Here is a 19527-nt window from a genome sequence, read left to right as displayed (position 1 = left end):
CATTTTGTACCTTTTTCTTGACAAGAGTTGGTTTTTATTGTCTAAATTGTCTTTAATTTTACTTTATTATAAAATATTTATACTAAAATTCGACCGATATTAAAAAATTGAAATAAAAAAGTCGGTATCAAAAAAATTCAGCATTCAATATTGAAAAAAAAATCGAAAGAAAGTGTTAATAAAAATAGACCATATTTTGTTAAAAAACTATCATGAAAATCTCCTACTAATGAAAATCTCCTGAAATATCATGAAAATCTCCTATACATAAAGAAAATTTCAGCTTGGAATTGCTGAGTACCTAATTAATATTAAGTCTGGACTTCCATTAAAATATTTACATAAAAACTACTAATGAGAAAAACCTACAATAGCTAAATAGTTGATCTAAATTTTTGTTACTAGCTAAATAGAAGTTCAGTTTCTTCACGCGAATAGTCACTTTTACGTCACAAAAATAATCTCTATTTCTTTAATTGAAATACAGTCTTACATGACCTCATTCGAATAAAATAAGTATATCTATATTATAGAAATTTAAAGTTATTTTATATATTATACTAATAATTATGTTACTTGAAGCCATACAAAGTATTCTTCTTAAATAGTACTTTACTGTAGGTGCTAAGGTACTGTAACTTTTTGTACTGCAGGTACCAAAAGCTTTTTGTACTGCAGGTACAAAATTCTCTTCAGTTCTATTTTTCCATATCTTTTGACATTAATCTTCTTCAAATTATCCTTAATACTTGTCTTTCTTCTAAGATAACTTTTTAAGTCTTAATTTTCCATATTCTTTTGTCTTTTTCCTCAAATGGGATTTTCTTTCCCTTTAATATAACTCCGTTACTTCAGTGTATTTATATAACTTGTTTTGTTTTTATTTTTCTTCTTATATCAGTTCATCATCATTTCTTAACTGACTTTCTTTTCGTCACAAAATCATTGTATAAAAATAATTCACTCTCTCACGAGGAAATTCGTTTAATCAATAAAAATTCCATATGCCATTATGGTAGTAGTTGTGGTCTTTATCACGAGGACGAATTTTATTAGTCCTGTGTACGTGGAATAATAATACTCCTTGTATATAAAAAAAATTATTTCTTTTCCATAGTCATTTTTAATTTTTCCTTTTTAGGATATGTTTCTTTGTCTTGTCCTGTAAAATTCTTTGCATTTACGTGCATTTCTCAACAAAAATTTCCATTGATTGAGACATTTCCGTCTCCAATATAAGTCCTTTATGCTGGATTTTCCAATTTCTTTCCAACATCTTAAAATATTTTATTTTATCTTTCCTTATAAACATATTGATCGAATACTAATATGTTATATTTTTCAGGCTAATTTTATTTATCATAATAAACTTTCTTCGTAAAAATTTGTCGCGTTAGCGAATTAATATGTAGTTCATTCGTTTCAATTTTCAATGTCAAACACGTCATATCATCATAATATTATACTCGAAGTACTTAGTTTAAAAATAGTAAATACTGCTATAAACAAAATAACTTCCTTATGCAAAAAGTGCATTTTCATCAAGTATAAATTACATCAAAATCAAAATAAACTTATTTGTGTACTCGTATAGTTAAAAATATTTATATTATTTCTTACGATATAATAATATATAAGAATTGTTATATTTCTATTAAAATAAAACTATCGATTAAGATTATCTATGATATGTAATTCTCAAAAAAAATCTTCTAAATTAGTGAAATACTTCTAAAACTTAATAATATACGAAAAATTTTTTACCTAATTTAATTATATTTAAATGAAAATTAATAATTCAAGTTCTTCTTAAATGATTATATTTATATTATATTAATAAAAAAAAAATTCATATCTGTGAGACTGTATATGCAATTTAAAAAATAGCTAAAAAGTTACTCACGATTAGGTACACATTTGTCCACTAGGTATTGTCCATTTCTTTCCATTTGTCCTCTTGACGTTTGGGCGTGGTCCCAAGTCTCCAAACCTTCGTCCATGTCGACGTCTACCATTTGGACTCCCTTATCGTTGACCTCTCCAGCTCCATATAGTCCGTCCCATTCCATCTATCGATACCAATTAGTATGAGGATTGGTACTTTACCCCAAATTTCCTTCGTTTCTTCCAGTTTTTTGCCATCTTTTTTGTTTTCTACTGCTTCAGAAGTCCAGTCCGTCTCTCAGGTCGCCATATGGTGGTAACTGGATATTTACTATACTGGAATGGGGTTTGTTTAACAGGAAGGCACTATGTACTCATAACTTCTTTATTTGGTTAAACTAATACCGTATAAATGTATTCAGTTGATGAGTGACATTATTCTGCTCTATCGGCAGCAACCTCTCAAACCTAACTAACTAATTCGACTCAAATATGATCGTGTTCCCTTATTTATCAAATACTTCGTTTTGTAAATATGTTTGTATATATTCTCGTTAGTGTGTCAAAATGAATAATCACAACCTTGTTGAGTAAGCAAAACGTGGACTTTAACTAAGGTGTTCTACTTTGAAATTATTATAACAAATAGGCGTAATATTTATTGTTTTATAAATAAATATCTAACGAATACTTTAGTTAATTTAAGGATTTCTAAAAGATCTAAATAATGAGATAAATCCCATTATACCGGTACATTATTTTAGGTTCTTTTGATAATTGGAAACAAAAAAGGTCTTTTGTAATTTTTCTCCAAAGTTAATAGTTTTCGAGTTATAAACAATTTAAATCTGAAAACGACGAAAAATGTTTCATACCTCCTTCTTCCATTCAAGAAGCGTAGTTTACATGTTACATACCTCCTTCATCCACTAGAATATCTCTTATTAAGCTTTTTAGAGGTATAGTATAAGTGTCATATGATAGTGAAGTTACATACCACCTTAATTCACTAAAAAACTCAAAATTTTAGAAAATGTTACATACCTCCTTCTTCCACTTAGGTCTTCAATTACTTTAGATTTTCATAGCCGAAAAAAATGAAAATTACTGCTTTAAGGGAAGGTATGGTTTGAAATATTTATTTTTTATTATTTTAAATAAAACTGCATAACATTAAAAACACTATCTGAAAATTTCAGAGTGATCGGAGTAAAATTGCCAAAGATACAGCATATTGAATATCCCTACCTTCGACTCGCTTTGCCGCGGTTTCACGCCGGCACGCTTGAGCGTAGTGAGAAACGTTTAACAACTGTTCGCTTTCTCTTTTGTAGATTACTCCGTGATTCAAAAACATATTCCGATGTGCATCACTTTACGATTTGACATACAAATAAGAAGATGCAGTTGTCAAAACTTTAAACGCGTTTTTTAAAACGCTTTTTCAAATGCGGTGGGCATTGTAACTCAAAAACTACTCGACCGATCCACCTGAAATTTTGCATAGACTTTCTTTATACATTTCGTGAGGTAACACTGTCGAGATATATTTGTTTTTATGCTTTTTTTTATGTTTAGAAATAATAAATATGTTGATTTTCACCCTTTTGTTAAAAAGAATTTCGTTTTTTTTTATTTCTGAGTGATACCAAGAACTCAAAAATCGTTAAAAATAAAAAAACTCGAATTTTTCGTTTCACATAATCCAGTTACGAGTTCTGATTTTCACCGTGAAATGCATTTTTTTGAGGTGTCTGTAAATATTTGCCACTGTTGGCTTATTTTCAACGAAAACTTTTCGTTTATAAATTCACAAAGTCTGTGTGTTATTGCGTTGCCGCTCCTGCAATACTTAGAGCAGATTTATCGATGGATTCTTATGTAGTTTTGTCTTCTGAATCCAAATCTGAAAACGGCATTTCGATATCTCTAACCGTCTTCGAGATAATCGACCTCAAAGTCTAAAATCGTCAGCTGAAATCGTTGCTAGTAAGTAGGCTAGTTTTTTAATCTGAATTTGTTAAGCAAAGCATAGGTTATTTACATTATTTGAGTTTGACACTTCGTGAATGTCAAACTAAATTTTAAATAAAGTATTAATAAAATATCAATGACATTGATAGTGAATTTAATTATTATATAAAATAAATACGATGTTCAAAAATACAATTTGAGTATATTTTGAAAGCAATACTTTATTAACAATTTTAAAAAGGTTTATACGAGTATACGGCCTCCCCTTTAATGGAAGTACCTAATGATAAATGGACTGTTCCATTTGTTATGAAATGAAAATTGTTATAGTCGGTTCGATAAACTCAGACACAACTGGCTAGTGCTTTTAGTAGGTAATTTTTTTGTTTTTTGCCAATTTTGCCAAAATTATCAAGATTACTAATTATTTAGTAATTATTAACTAATTAAAATCTTGGTCAACTTAAACGGGTTTAAGCGATAACCTAGTACTGAAAAACTGATTAACCATAAAAATTTCGGTGATCGAAAAATCTGGGTTAACCCAGCACTGAAAAACCGGCCCTTAGTAATTACTTTTTTTGCCAAATTGGTAAAATTCTGACTAAAATCACTAGCCAGTTGTGTCTGAGTTTAGCGAATCGACTATATGAAATGTTGTTTGGAATAAAAAATTATGGTCTGATATGTACAATTACATCCTTCTAATGGAAAAAAATATTTGAAGATTTTTCTCGAATTATGGATACCAACAACATTTTCATTTATAACTCTTTTATTTTTAATTTGACAAAGAAAAGTTATTCTTCATAAAAAGCTCTTCATGGTCTAAGATTTATGATGCAACCATCATTAGTGATGTTAGAAGAGAATATTCTCAAGATTATTTCATTCATAGGAGATTCTGACCAATAGAAAGCTACATAAATCTAAATTAAATCGATTATTTTTTGATGATTTTAACTTCCAATCGTATAGTAAGATATTTGATCACGTGTTTAATTCTGTCCAATCAGATTAAAATTATACTGATTATTTCATTCATAGGAGATTCTGGCCAATAGAAAGCTACAGAAATCTAAATTAAATCGATAATTTTTGATAATTTCCCGTCGTCAAGTATATTACGTCAGATGCCCTTCGTTGCTACGAAAAAATACATTCAGTGACATTAATGACAATTAGGGCCGGTTGTTCGAACGCTAATCAACAATGATCATTATCAAATATTTAATTACTGTCACCAACTGTCAATGTCAACTTTGTTTGGGTTGCTGAAAACATAATTAATTTCAATAATTATGAGATTTATTAATCGATTATGTTAATAATTGTTATGTTAATTGATTAACTAGTCTCATAATTGTAATCAATTATGTTTTCAGCAACCCAAACAAAGTTGACATTGACAGTTGGTGACAGTAATTAAATCTTTGATAATAATCATTGTTGATTAGCGTTCGAACAACCGGCCCTTAATGTTTAAAAAATTATAAAAGTGATGACTTTCAACCGTCAAATTAATATTTATAACAACTGTTTGTTTAATTGTACTAATTTGTACTTACATAAATAAACTACAATAAAATTTTGGTTTTGAACAGTTTTATTCATGAAATAATCGCAACAAATTGCACTCGATCTCTAAAGTTAATATAGCATTTTTGCCCTCGTGACACTTTAGACATAATTTCACTCGCCTTCGGCTCGTGAAATTAAAACTGTCAAAGTGTCGGGAAAAATTCAATAATTTTAGAGCTCTTGTGCAATTACTACTGAGAATTATCTACTGTAGAAAATTACCGATAAAATTTTTTTAAGTAGATTGTTTCTGTTTAATGGCAACCAGTTTCCTAGTTTTGACAACTGTCACATTTAAGAAAATATCCATAATATACGTATTAAAAAATAATCTTACGAATATCACACGACAGTAAGAATAAATAAGAAAATAATGCTTCATTTTTACTCAAATTTGTTGTCATTGGCAATAGCCACTCGAGCCCTGCAGGCTCTCGTCTATTGCCATTTATCTGCTATCTATTGCCAGACAACAAATTTTCGAAAAACTGTCGCATTATTTTCAGTTTATTCTCACTCTCTTGTGATATTATACCCGATAATTTTTGATAATTTCCCGTCGTCAAGTATATTACGTCAGATGCCCTTCGTTGCTACGAAAAAATATATTCGGTGACATTAATGACAATTAATGTTTTAAAAATTATAAAAGTGATGACTTTCAACCGTCAAATTAATATTTATAACAACTGTGTGTTTAATTGTACTAATTTGTACTTACATAAATAAATTACAATAAAATTTTGGTGTTGAACAGTTTTATTCATGAAATAATGGCAACAAATTGCACTCGATCTCTAAAATTAATATTACTACTGAGAATATTCTCGGCCAGAAAATTCTCTCGAGAATATTCTCGGCAAAATTTTTCTATATTTTCAAAAACCGAAACAAAAATAAAAACTAGTTACGGGTCAAATTATTATAATTTAAAAAATATGTAGGTATATTGTTTTTGCCAATCCCACGAACCACTAGCAAGGGTGTTGACACAGTTGACAATGTCAATATTTATTGTTTTGGTGCAATATTAACGTGCAAATATTTAGAATGGTGTTCATTTAAGCAGAGAAGAACAAGTTGAGGAAGCTGAGTTTGTAGATAATTTAGCAACTTTAAAATATGGTGATCAGTCGGCTGAAATAATGGCAGATTTGGCACTTTATCGGTCTAAGGAGGGATTTTTTGGAAAACCATACGTTGTAAAATCAATTGAAAAACTAGACTTAATCATATGGTGAAAAGGTACATGTTTCGAAACAAAATTAACTAAAATAGTAGTTGATATATTATTAAGCATGCTTTCATCCAGTGCAGCGACTGAAAGAAGTTTCAGTACTTATAGTTTTTTTATCCACTCCTCTAAAAGAAACCGGCTCACTGCTGAACGGGCTCGTAAGGTAACTTTTACTGCTCACAATTTAAAATTGTTAGACGTAGACCAATCCATGACTCAGCTGGCCACTCGTGAAAAACAAAATCCCACAACTCATCAGTACATTGAAATGCAGATTTTTTTAGATGACTAGGATGAGCTAATAATAGAAATAGATTCTGAATCTGAGGTCTCATCTTTTATCATACCACATCGATTATTTGCTGTTAAGAAGAAAATTTCATTGTTTTATCAAAGAAATTTTGTGTTTTCTGTTGTTTTTGTATTTTTTTATACAGGGTGTCCACAAACTCTACCGACGAACGAAGACAGGAGATTCCTCAGATAATTTTAAGATAATTTAACCCAATTCACCTAGTCCGAAAATGCTTCCTAAGGGAGCTAGAGCTCTTTGAAGATGGCGTCATGTAATTAGTTTTTCTTAAATACCTCCAGAACGCTTCTATTTAGAAAAACGAAAATTGGTATACATATTTACTTTCCAGAAATGAATCGATTCCATCCATTGCGAATTTCTAGTACAACTCATAGGCGTCCGTTTTGGGTAGGGCAACGGTTATTTTATCGCCTAACTTTTTTGTCTTTAATTTGTAAGCATTTTTGACTCTGAATTATTTAATTGTGAGTTATTCTAGTACTAAAAGGTACTCTTAGTTTAAGTCGATAAGATACACCGTTTGCTAGAAAAATCGATTTGAAAATTTTTCGTTCCTTGAATTAAAAAAAAAAGATACAAAAAAAACTATTTAGAAAGATGAAAACTGGTACATTTATTTATATTCCAGAGATTAATCGATTTCATTAATGGCGAATTTCTAGTACCAGTCATCGGCGTCCGTTTTGGGTAGGTCAACAGTTATTTTATAACATACCTTTATTGTCTTTAATTTTTAAGTATTTTTGACACTAAATTATTCAATTATGAGATATTCGAGTACTAAAAGTTACTCTTGCTTTAAGTTGGTAAAATACATCGGTTTTTTTTTAACTTTTTTTTTCAAATTCCCAAAACTAAAAACTTTCAAATCGATTTTTCTAGAAAACGGTGTATCCTATTGACTTAAAGTAAGAGTACCTTTTAGTACTAGAATACCTCACAATTTAATAATCCAGTATCAAAAATGCTTAAAAGTTGAAGACAAAAAAGTTATGCGATAAAATAACCGTTGCCCTACCCAAAACGTACGCCTATGACCGGTACTAGAAATTCGCAATGGATGGAATCGATTCATTTCAGGAAAGTAAATATGTATACCAATTTTCGTTTTTCTAAATAGAAGCGTTCTGGAGGTATTTAAGAAAAACTAATTACATGGCGCCATCTTCAAAGAGCTCTAGCTCCCTTAGGAAGCATTTTCGGACTAGGTGAATTGGGTTAAATTGTCATAAAATTATCTGAGGAATCTCCTGTCTTCGTTTGTCGGTAGAGTTTCTGGACAACATTGTTGTTTCGTCTCATAATTTTGTATATAAGATCATGATTTTTAAAACCCTATTTTTCATCTTCAACAATATTCAAGTGCGTCATGGGGTTCATTCTCAGAGAATTCTCCATATCGAGAATATTCTCGAGAATATTCTTCGATTTTTCATTCTCGAGAATTTTCCAACACTAACCATCATAATATCAGATTTTATTAATTTTATACGAGGTATATAAAAATATGAATTTCGATCAAGAGTAAAGTACCTTTCACAACATTTTTTTTTCTCTGATTCTGGCTTTGGTTTATATAACCTTTAGCCACGTAATTGTATAACTTATCACTAAGTCAGGGGAGTAATGTGTAGTGTGTGTGTTGAGTAAGTGTCTTGTTACTTTGCAAAGTCGACGTCATTGTCTTTGCAAAGAGACGCTAATTGTTTCCGAACGTCTGCGGTCCCTCCGGTGAGTACCGATCCCACAAGGACAGAAACTATTTTTCATTCATTAATTTATAATAAACGAAAAATTTCTGCCCCTGGTAGGATTCGAACTCCTTTTTAATTTTAAATTTCACAACATTTAAATTATAATGATATAATTGCACATTAAAACATAATTTTTAATTCTAAACAACTTTTCATAATAGCAATTTTCCATATTATGAATTAAATTACGTAAATAAACAAAGTTTTCGTTATGATAATGCTCGCATTTTCAGCTTGTTCAATATTATTTTTCCTTAAATTTTTTTTTGGATATTCTGTGAATTGTACTTAATATGCTTATTTAATTTAAAAATAAAATAAGTGTACCATAGTTAAAAAAAATCACAAAAATGTGCTTGAATGTTGATTTTAAACCATACCCTCCCCATATGCAATGTTTGGTATGAAGCAATGACTATGTTGATGACCTTGATGACGATATTGATAGTGATATCGGTTTTCTAAAATATTTCATTTCTTTCGCAGTCGTTCAAAAACAATTTTTTCTTGGTACGCCCATGCATAAACTTGTACACATTAGTATTAGTAGATATAAAACGCAGATCAAAAATATATTTTTACTCATGCACTGGATTGGTAATTTAGCAAGATTTAACTTAACACTCGCACGTTGCAAGGTCGTGCTCTCCCGAATCATACAATAATATACAATCGCATTATTTTAATATGTTATTCTCGTCGGCCGGCGTCATGCCTCATCTAATAGGCAAAAAAAATTAACATACATAAAGGATCGTTTAAACACAGCGATAAATCAAACAACTTATCAAGGTCAATCGAGTTGTTGCAACTTATCATTGTGTGTAAACGGTGCATCGCACAACTTATCAAAGTTGGAGTTGGGTTGAAGGTGGTATCGCATTGAATCGCAGCGTCTAAACAGCGTTTCAACTTGTCATCACAACTAGTTGCTGTGACTTATCGTTGTGTTTAAACGACGCTTAATAGATATAACATTAAAATTACTCATTTAAGCAAACAAAAATGTTAGATTTAAGTAGACATGGATGTTTGTTTATGAAAATAACTGAATTAATTATTTAATTACATACTAAGAGCTTTTGTATAACAAGGGTTGTCTTCCAAAAATTTGTTATTATTCAATATTGTCATTAGTGGTATTACTGTTTTCAGGTACGCGAACTTCTTTACTCTACTCAGGAGTCTGCTGATCTTCTACAGTTAGGGTTTAATTATCATTGTCCGCATTCTCCAGTGCTCCTTAATCTTTAATCCATTATTCTTTCTACATAAAGCATACTTAATATTTTTAATTAAAAATTCATTCACTTTTAGTTCGCTAATTTTTTCCATTTCTTAGGATCTTTGAGATCAACCATATAGCCGGGTTATTTGGGTCTAAATTTTGAACAATATATATTTAAAAAGATAGGGAAATTAACAGCACTGAAAAATTCAAATACTTACTTAAGTTGCGTTCATAACGGAGACCATCGGATGGTATCATCTCCTAGGCCTAGAGCAGGGGTGGGCAAATACTTTTAAGCACGGGCCAAAATGAAATTTTCAAAATGTCTCCCGGGCCGAAGGATTATACCCAGTATGCACGCTACGCACAAGCTAATGTTTTTGGTACTTTGTTTCTGCCTAAGAAATTTTTTTGACAAAAATACTATAAGTATCATTTTAAAACAAATGGACAAGTAGGTACATTTGACCAGTGCCGGTTTATCCACTGGGCGCTTGGGGCGGGCGCCCAGGGGCCCGGGCCCCGGAGGGGCCCGTTCCTTTTAGTTATAAAAAAGTCGCTAAATAATCTACATATTTTCCGAAAATAGTTACACAGGGCTTTAAGCAAGAATACGAGCATTATCATCAACCGCTATTTATGTCTCATGTGCGAATCATTCTCTAAATCTAGCAGTGAATTTTGCAAATGAATCCAGCTTGAAAGCAACTGGTTATTTCAGCACTATTTAAAGTATCTACACGTTTTTTCGGCTTCTCCCCAAAGGTGGAATTTACGAAAAGAAAGCGGCAAATGTTGTGTAAAAAGATTAATTGAAACTAGATGATCCGCCTGATTGAAAACTATGGAATCATCAAACATATTTTTTTTTCAGGTAAGTAATAATAGAGATGAAAAATCAGTAGTTAGAAATGAAGCTAAGGCACTGCACAATAAAACGGATACCTTTAAGACAGCTCTATTGACACTGATTTGGGCAAGAATTTTGGAATGAGTGAATGAAACAAGAAAAACGTTAGAAACTGTGGACTTCAACGTGTCAATTGGAGTAGAATTAATGAGATCTCTTTTGAGCTGTGTTGGAGAAGTAAGAAATAAGTTTAGCGAAATTGAACAAGAAGCGAAAACTTCCTTTTGCCAAGGCGAGGATATTTCAAACAACTACTATACAGCTGACCTTCAAAGAACAAAGAAAAGAAAAACATTTTTAGATGAAGCAGGTGAAAGTGAAACGATTTTAAATGGGCAAGAGAGATTTAGAATTGAAGTCTTTGATGTTATGTTATATGCGACAATATTAATCAAGATCTTTTAAAGAGCATTGAATGCTACAAGGATGTAACATCAGCTTTTAGATGTTTTTTTACGCTAGATAAAAAAGAAATCAAGACGTCAATTAATAATTTATGCGAGAAATATAAAAAAAGATGTTGATGAAACCAAAGAGAACTTGCATAATGAAATTGCCCATTTTGTAACGTTGCGTTATGCCAAAATTTGAATAAACATACAATTTATGAAAAATTTGATGTGATCCAAGGTGTAAAGGAAACTTTTCCCAATACTTTAACTTTACGGCAAATTTATTTGACGATACCAATTTCTAAAGCGTCAGGCGAGCGGTGTTTCTCGGCTTTAAAAAGAATAAAAACATATTTAAGGTCAAATTTGGGCCAAGAAAACCTAGACTCATCATCACCATTGTATATAGAGAATGAAAGAAAAACCAAATGCAAAATATACAAAACCCTGATAAAACCGGTTCTTATATATGGATCAGAGACATGGACGCTGCCGAAAAGCGATGAGAACTTATTAGGTACGTTTGAACGAAAAATCCTTAGACACATATATAAGGGGGTGAAAGAAAATGACGTATGGCGCAGAAGATATAATTTTGAACTATACGCAGCATACAACGAACCCGACGTCATAACATCCATAAAGATCGGACGTCTGCGCTGGATGGGCCATGTTGAACGAATGTTGGAGACCGAAACACCAAAGCATATAATGAAGCAAACACCAGTAGGGAGAAGGTCAAAGGGAAGACCCAAACTTAGATACATGAAACAAGTGGAACAAGATCTGAAAACATTTGAGATTACCCACTGGAAGAACAAAGCAAGGAACATAACAGAATGGCGGAAAATCCTAGAACAAGCCAGGACCCAACAAGGGTTGTCGAGCTACTGATGATGATGATGATGATATAGAGAATGAAGAACTGGAGAAACTGAATTGTGATAATATATGGCAGTTTGCGAATGCCAAGTCAACAAAAAAAAGTGATCTAATTTTTGTCTTTATGTATTTTTTAGAATATGTTTTTTTGTTTGTCATGTGTTGTTTTGTTGAACTTTCTGTTTTTTATGTTTTTAAATGTATTTTTTGGATTATTTTTTACGTTTGCTATTCTCCTTGCTTGTTTAAAAAAAATTATTTTATGGATTTTACAATAAACCTTTATAGTTAATGCATGTGTTTTCTTGTTAAAAAAACTGCCAACGAATAGCAATGAAGGGGGCCCCCTAAACCTCCAGCGCCCAGGGCCCGAAGTTAGGTTAAACCGGCACTGCATTTGACTGTTAATAATAAATAATAGTAATAATAAATTGTCTTACTTGGGTGTACATGCGAACAATTTATGCCCAGTAAAATTACAAAATTATTAATATGGTCAGTTATATTGAGCCATAACCAGGATCCAGATAAAAAATGAAATTCAGAAATTCGATCAAAAATAGAGTAATTGAAGATGAAGAAATTTCTGAGTAACCAAAGATTCAATCTGCAAATCTGATATCGGATGGTAAAATGTTATGTCAAGTCAACCATCATAGACGAAATTTAAAGGAGATAACTGATCTTGTATGGTCATGTAGGAAAAATGGACGATGACAGGCTGCCAAAACAAATTTTAAAATGGACGCCAAGGGAAAGAAGGAAGAGAGGAAGGCCGAAGCAATCCTGACTAGGCGGCATTCAGGAGGCAATGTCGGATAGGAACCTTCACCCTGGCGAATGCAACAACCAACGAAGCTGTGTAAACCGGAAGGCGGAGAACGCCATGAAAAACCGGGATACTAATAAAAATGTTATGTCCACTCTATTCTTCTTTATTGGATTGTTCTTTTTCTTCTTGCAGTACCATCTTCTATCGGAGGTTGGCTACCATCACAGCAATCTTAACTTTGTCGGCTGCAGCTCTGAACAATTGTATTGAACTGCACCCGTACCACTCCCTTACATTTCGCAACCAGGAAATCCTCCTATGTCCCACGTTTCTCTTTCTCAAGATTTTTCTTTGGATTATGAGCTTTAGCGGGGAGTACTTTTCCCCTCTCATTATTTGGCCTAGATATTCCGCCTTTCTCGTTTGTATGGTTTTTATGACTTCGCATTCCTTCCCCATCTTCAGCAAAACATTGGATTGTTAATGCTGACTTAATGAAAAATCTGGAAACTTTTGAGATGTGGCTTTTCAGGAGAATTTTGAAAGTACCATGGACCGATCATATTACGAACGAAATGGTGTTACACAGAATGGGGAAGGACTAGAGAACTTTTGACCTTCAATAAAAGGAGAAAGACAGCAAGAAGAAGGAGAACAGACTTAGAAATGATAAATACGTTGTTGTTGCAGCAGCTGATTATGAAGGGTAAAATCGAAGGAAAAGGGGTCCTGGTAGGCGACAAATGCCGTGGCCGAAAAATATTCGCGCCTGGACCGGGTTAAACGCAGACAATTTTAAGAAAAGCAGAAGATACAGATTCATTATTTATATGAACACTACGAACACTAATACCTACTGTTGATTTCAACAAAATCACAAAAGAGATTACGAGCGTAGGCGCAAAATTTCGGACCAATGCTTTTTAAATGCATTCATTTTTTTTAATCATGAGAAAAATGATATATATTTTTGAAAAATTTAAACGCAGAATAAAAGATTACATTATTACCAAGTGTCGAAAGTCCCTTAGAATAAACAAAAAGTTTCTTTTGAATGAGATACATATATGTCAAATTAAAAATCGCACTAAATTTTCTCTTTTTTTCACCCCTGTGACTCATTAAAATACACATAGAAGTTTTCAGGGACTTTTCGGCCCTCTGTATGTAATAATAGTAAATCTGTAAAAATAGGGGGAAAACAGGTAAATCGCGGCGTCGACGTTGCCAAACCGCTCCTATATGAACAAGCCCTTCGGATCCATAATCTCAAAGAATGAAATATTGAGCAAAAGATAACATAGCCAATAGAACAACATTTTGCTGCTCTATTCGATTTCTGTATTTTTTTAACACTGCTTTTGTATCAGCGTAACTGGTTAGTGTCATGCCTAAATAGTTGATTTTCGTAATCTGTTCAATGTGTTCAATGCTGATTTCATCAATTTTTATTTTACATCTGCTGGTGACTATTGTTTTTGTTTTTATGGGTTGGAAGTGACCATTTTTAACTTCTTTGTCATTATGTTGAATTTATGGACCAATCTTTGCAAGTCGTCCTCCTTTCCTGCTGTTGTTTTCACCAAATTTTGAAAAAATGTGAAAACTATGAATTATCCACGTCAGTCTGTCTGTCCGTCTGTCTATCTGTTCGTGAACACAACTCCTCCGTCATTATACCGGGTAGAATGACAAATGAGGTGTCAAATGAAAGCTTATAATCCGAGGGTGGTACTAAAGGTGAGAAATTTGACTTAGAACTTCCGGTTTTAGAAATGCGACCAGAAGTACTGTTTTAAAGTCACCGGCATAGTACAAGTGATATATTATTCGACGCGCATTCGCAAGACGAGAACAAATATATACTTCCGGTTTCATGACTGTTCGTCCGTCTGTCTGTCCGCGAATACAACTCCTCCGTTATTAATACAGATAGAATGACAAATGAGGTGTCAAATGAAAGCTTATAACCCAAGGATGGTATTAAAGATGAGGAATTTGACATCGGACTTCCGGTTTTAGAGTTGCAACCGTAAGTACTGTTTTAAAGTCACCGAAATAGTATAAGCTATATATCATTCGACGTGCCTTAGCAAGATGAGAACAAATGTAAAATTTTGGTGTTTATATCATTTCCGGTTAAATAGTTATAACCAGAAGTGCCATAATTATAGTCGCAGAAATAGTACATGTAACTCATCAATTGAAGCGTATGTAAAAGTTGAGTTTGAATCTTTAGTTTCGGTTTTGAAGTAATTTCTGTTTAAACAATGATGACTCAAAGTTTAGTAAAAATGACTCAAAATTAGTAAAATCGTTTATCAATCGACGCAAAGTTACACGAAGAGTTCAAATATCAACTTCCAGTTCTACTTTCGATTACTTTGGGTGAAAACATAGGACTTACGAAGTCCAATTACTTGTTAGTAGTACGGCATCGTCTGCATAGCATAGCGTCGTATTTTTTCTATATCCCATTTTTTAACCTTTACCTCTTTTCACAGTTTTTTATTATTTCATACATTAAAAAGTAGACGGCTCAAGGAGTGTGTGTCTTCCTTATACCTGTGCCTATGTCTATTTCTTCTGTCAGTTGTCCATCTATACTGGCCTGCATTTTATTGTCCTTGTATAAAAGTGAATAACATCCTTCAGCCTTGCTCTGTCAAATTATTTTTTAATAGTCTGGGCAGATTATCGGAGAATAGGCCATCTTTGGGAAAAGTTATTTATTACCAGCAATTTTATTGCTGGAATCGAATCTTATGATTGTATATATTAATAATATATTGTTGTGATCTTACTTTTGAAATCTAATGATGTTCTCAGATGTAATTTATCTTAATTAATTAATCAATAATTATCTCATTAATCAAACCGATCAAATACCAATATAGTGTCAATCTCAGGGCTAAATTATAATATAAATTACTTACTTTCGTGGTTTCAAAGTATTTCTCAGTGGATTCCTAATCGGGATAGATAAAAGAGAGTAAAATAATACACATATACGGATTTCAATTAGAAATTATAAAAATCGTTTATTTTATCTAAATGGCAATAACTGCTTAATATTTCTTATATCTTATCTTTCTATCTTTATTTAATACAACAGTTACAAAAATGGGAATCTTATTTCTTTTTGTCTCCAAATTTATTTTATTTATAATGAATTATTATGATTTATCAGTAACAAATTGATTTAGGGTTTGATGAAAATTTTTTAATAGTGATTGTGTAGCTCAATTTTCAATGTGTTATTTAATACACAAACCATACATTCATGTCATAACAAAATAGACTGACCTTTACTGATGATTTGACAATGTCTTCACACAAAACACGTTTCCTATTGGCTTGGGTTGCGAACCAAAGACTCGTCCAAGTCTTCCAGTAATGCCTCTGGTCCTTTGAAAACTAAGCCTCGTACAGCCCTCGTTCCTGCCTTCTCCTGATGCCGTGTTCTACCTTTTTCAAACACTTCAACAAAAACCGGGATACTCTAGACTCAAGGAGTTATATACTATCTCGACTCGGTCTATCACTCGCTCCACGATATCTTACTTTTTATTTTTTTAAAGACAAAACTAACCAACCCGGCGTTTCACTTTTTTGTACACTCTTCTCGAAAACTCTGGACTTCGCCTCTCGATCGCTCAAAACATACTGTCTCCTTATTGCTCATTCATTCTCCTCCTTCCAAATACCCCTTCCAGCATTCAAAAATCAAACAATCCAAAGCAACTTTCAATTATCCGTATTTACCAACACAAACTTTCCTTTTTCTAAATATCTTAATGGATTTCAAGAAAAAATAATATTCCCCATTTCAATTTTACTTTTCACATTAACCCTCTTTACAAATTTAATAACCTATTATCTTATTTGCTAGAATATGAATTATCGGTGGTTATTCACACCTTTCCACGAACACTTTCTTTTTAAACATCACTCTAATTGTTTACTTGAGTCGTATTGTTCCTGGGGTTCGTAAACACTTCTCCGAAACACTTTCTTAAACACTACCTATACATAATTTGTTTTATACAGGGTGTTCCAAATTTACATGCCCGCGGTCGAGAAAAACGAAAACCTTTATTTTTATTTGAATTTTAAATATAACTATAGACTTTTATTTCTTATGTCAAATAGGAATATAACAATATGTATGCAAAGTCCGCAAATAGTGTGCAACTTTTTTTTATAAACAAAATGGCGTCCGAAAATCGTGTTTTTTTCAATTCTTGCTCTATAACTCAAAGATTTTAACTTTACACCAAAAACACCCAAATAAAAATTCACCGTAATTAAATTCTCCATAGAGACGTGCTTTTCCCGATTTACTTCGACGAAAATTTTCCCCGGAAAATGCTGGTTTTTCCAACAAAATCTTTAATTTTCAACTAAAATTTTAGATAAGTAATTGTTTATCAATAATTAAATAACTTGGCAACATAAACGCTCTTCTCGTATAGATAATAATTCCAGAAACCGATGGAAATTGAATAAACAGTTAAGCAACAATTGAATTGTTAATTAAAAATTTACGGTCGCTATATACATAGACCAGGACTAATCTGTAAAAAAGGTCTATTTTTGAATGTGAGAGGAGGCATTCGGATTTTGGCAGATAAAGTTAGGTGACACCTTCAGTAATAATAATTGACTTATGCTCCTTCTCAAATATGCCCAGATAATTAATAAAAAAATTAAAATATTTAAACATTTCGAAAAAACATCGATTTTTTTCTGCTTTCTTTGCTTATAACTTTAAAACGATTCGTTTTGAAACAAAGTCTTATATAAAATAAAGATAATTGAATTTTGTATGATATACGACTGGTCAAAAATGTCTTAAGGTATTACCTTTTCTGCAATATAGCAATAAATACAAAATAAGGGGGCAAAATACGCCTGTTGTTATTCAATGTTTCTTAACCCCTTTGATGGCACTTAGAACCTTAGTAATTCGCTTAGAAAATTCTTATAACTTACTTATACGGTCTACCAAATTTCATTAAAATCGACCTAATAGATTTTGCATAATAAATTTGCAATCTAAATGTTTTTAAAAAAGTTCAAATTTTTTAAAATCTTTCTGAACAAAAAGTAGACCATTTAGAAATTGGTTTCCCATGGAGCAATTTTCTTCATTCTTTTTTGTTCCCAAGTAACTCGAGTAGAGCCATATAACTAACGCATTATTAAATGTCAAACTTGCTTTTGTTTTGTTATAATAAATTTGTTGATTATAAACTTTTTTAAATTTGTTTAAATAAAAATTAAATAAAAATTTTTTAAAATAATTATACAGCTTTCAAATCAAAATATTTGTGTTTTTAACGGTAAAAGGTACACTTGTAGTAAGTTTACCTAAAAAATGTCTACAACTGGAAAAAATATGTAGTTTTCTTTTCTTGTAAATAAATTAATCTATTGTAACAAAACAAAAGCAAGTTTGACATTTAATAATACGTTAGTTAGATGGCTCTACTCGAGTTACTTGGGAACAAAAAAAAAATGAAGAAAATTGCTCCATGGGAAGCCGAGAAAATGCATTTTTTTTTAACGTATAGCGATTTTGAACTTTGAGATTACATTTTCTCCAACCTAATTTTTGATTGAAATTTTGCTATTTTTGGCAATTTTCACTTGTAATATCGATAGTTTTTATTATAATAATATATGTTATGAGTATTTTAAAGATATGAAAATTGGTGGGGAGAAAGAGGACAAAACTAAAAAGGTGATGGTTTGAAAATTATGATCCTATTGTTTATATCTTTGCCGTAAATGTGCCATTTTGTTTATAAAAAAAGTAGCACACTATCTGCGGACTGTGCATACCTATATTATTAATATATAGAATGAGAAGATTCGATTCCAGCAATAAAATTGTTGGTAAATAACTTTTCCTTGTATTTTGCTAATTAGCCCAGAGTATAAGTCAATTAAGCAAATTAACGCCTGTCGATTGTATTCTACTGCATTTTATGTGATTTATCTAATAATAATTGCCGCGTCTGTTCATGATATTCTGCTTCGGAAGTCTTGTTCATCCTCAAGTGATTATTAAAATCTTAAGAGTTTGTTGTTGATAAAAACTACTAAATTTTTCTTTAATTTCAGACCTACCTCCATCAACCTCCAAACATCAACAGACAACTCCTTCATAAAGAAACTCCAGTCTTCAGGTAGGAGTCTCGTGGTCTTCTATGGAAGCCAAACCGGAACCGGTGAAGAATTTGCCGGTCGGCTCGCCAAAGAGGGAGTTCGATATCGGATGAAGGGGATGGTCGCCGATCCCGAAGAATGTGATATGGTAAGTGGTTATTTACATTTATCTAAACTCTACTGCCTTCCCTCTTTATGGAGTATTGGACGATCTTGCGTTTCTTAAGGCTGTTTCACATTTTAAGAATTTTGTACGTGCGAGGGTTTTCTCGTCCGGTAGTTTTGACGCACTTGTCCTTTTCACACAATATGAATTGAGTCGCACGAAGATATTTCGCTGTGTTGTTTGGTATATTAGTTTTATTTACACTTTGTAGCTGAGGTAGGTACATGATACGATGTCTAATTGTATGTATCATT

General features: G+C 31.9%; 1 protein-coding gene across 3 annotated transcripts in view; it reads left to right on the top strand.

The window, feature by feature from the left end:
* LOC126881725 (NADPH--cytochrome P450 reductase) overlaps positions 1–19527 on the top strand; it is a 217556-nt gene that overhangs the window by 126911 nt on the left and 71118 nt on the right. For all 3 annotated transcript variants that reach the window (XM_050646180.1, XM_050646178.1, XM_050646179.1), the window contains exon 3: positions 19063–19255. In XM_050646180.1, the coding sequence (XP_050502137.1) occupies positions 19063–19255 (193 nt within the window). The remainder of the gene's footprint in view (positions 1–19062; positions 19256–19527) is intronic.

Source organism: Diabrotica virgifera, chromosome 3 (genome assembly GCF_917563875.1).
Source record: "Diabrotica virgifera virgifera chromosome 3, PGI_DIABVI_V3a".
NCBI classification, from domain to species: domain Eukaryota; kingdom Metazoa; phylum Arthropoda; class Insecta; order Coleoptera; family Chrysomelidae; genus Diabrotica; species Diabrotica virgifera.
The sequence above is the reverse complement of the archived record's forward strand: the minus strand, read 5'-3'. Positions and strand labels throughout refer to the sequence as shown.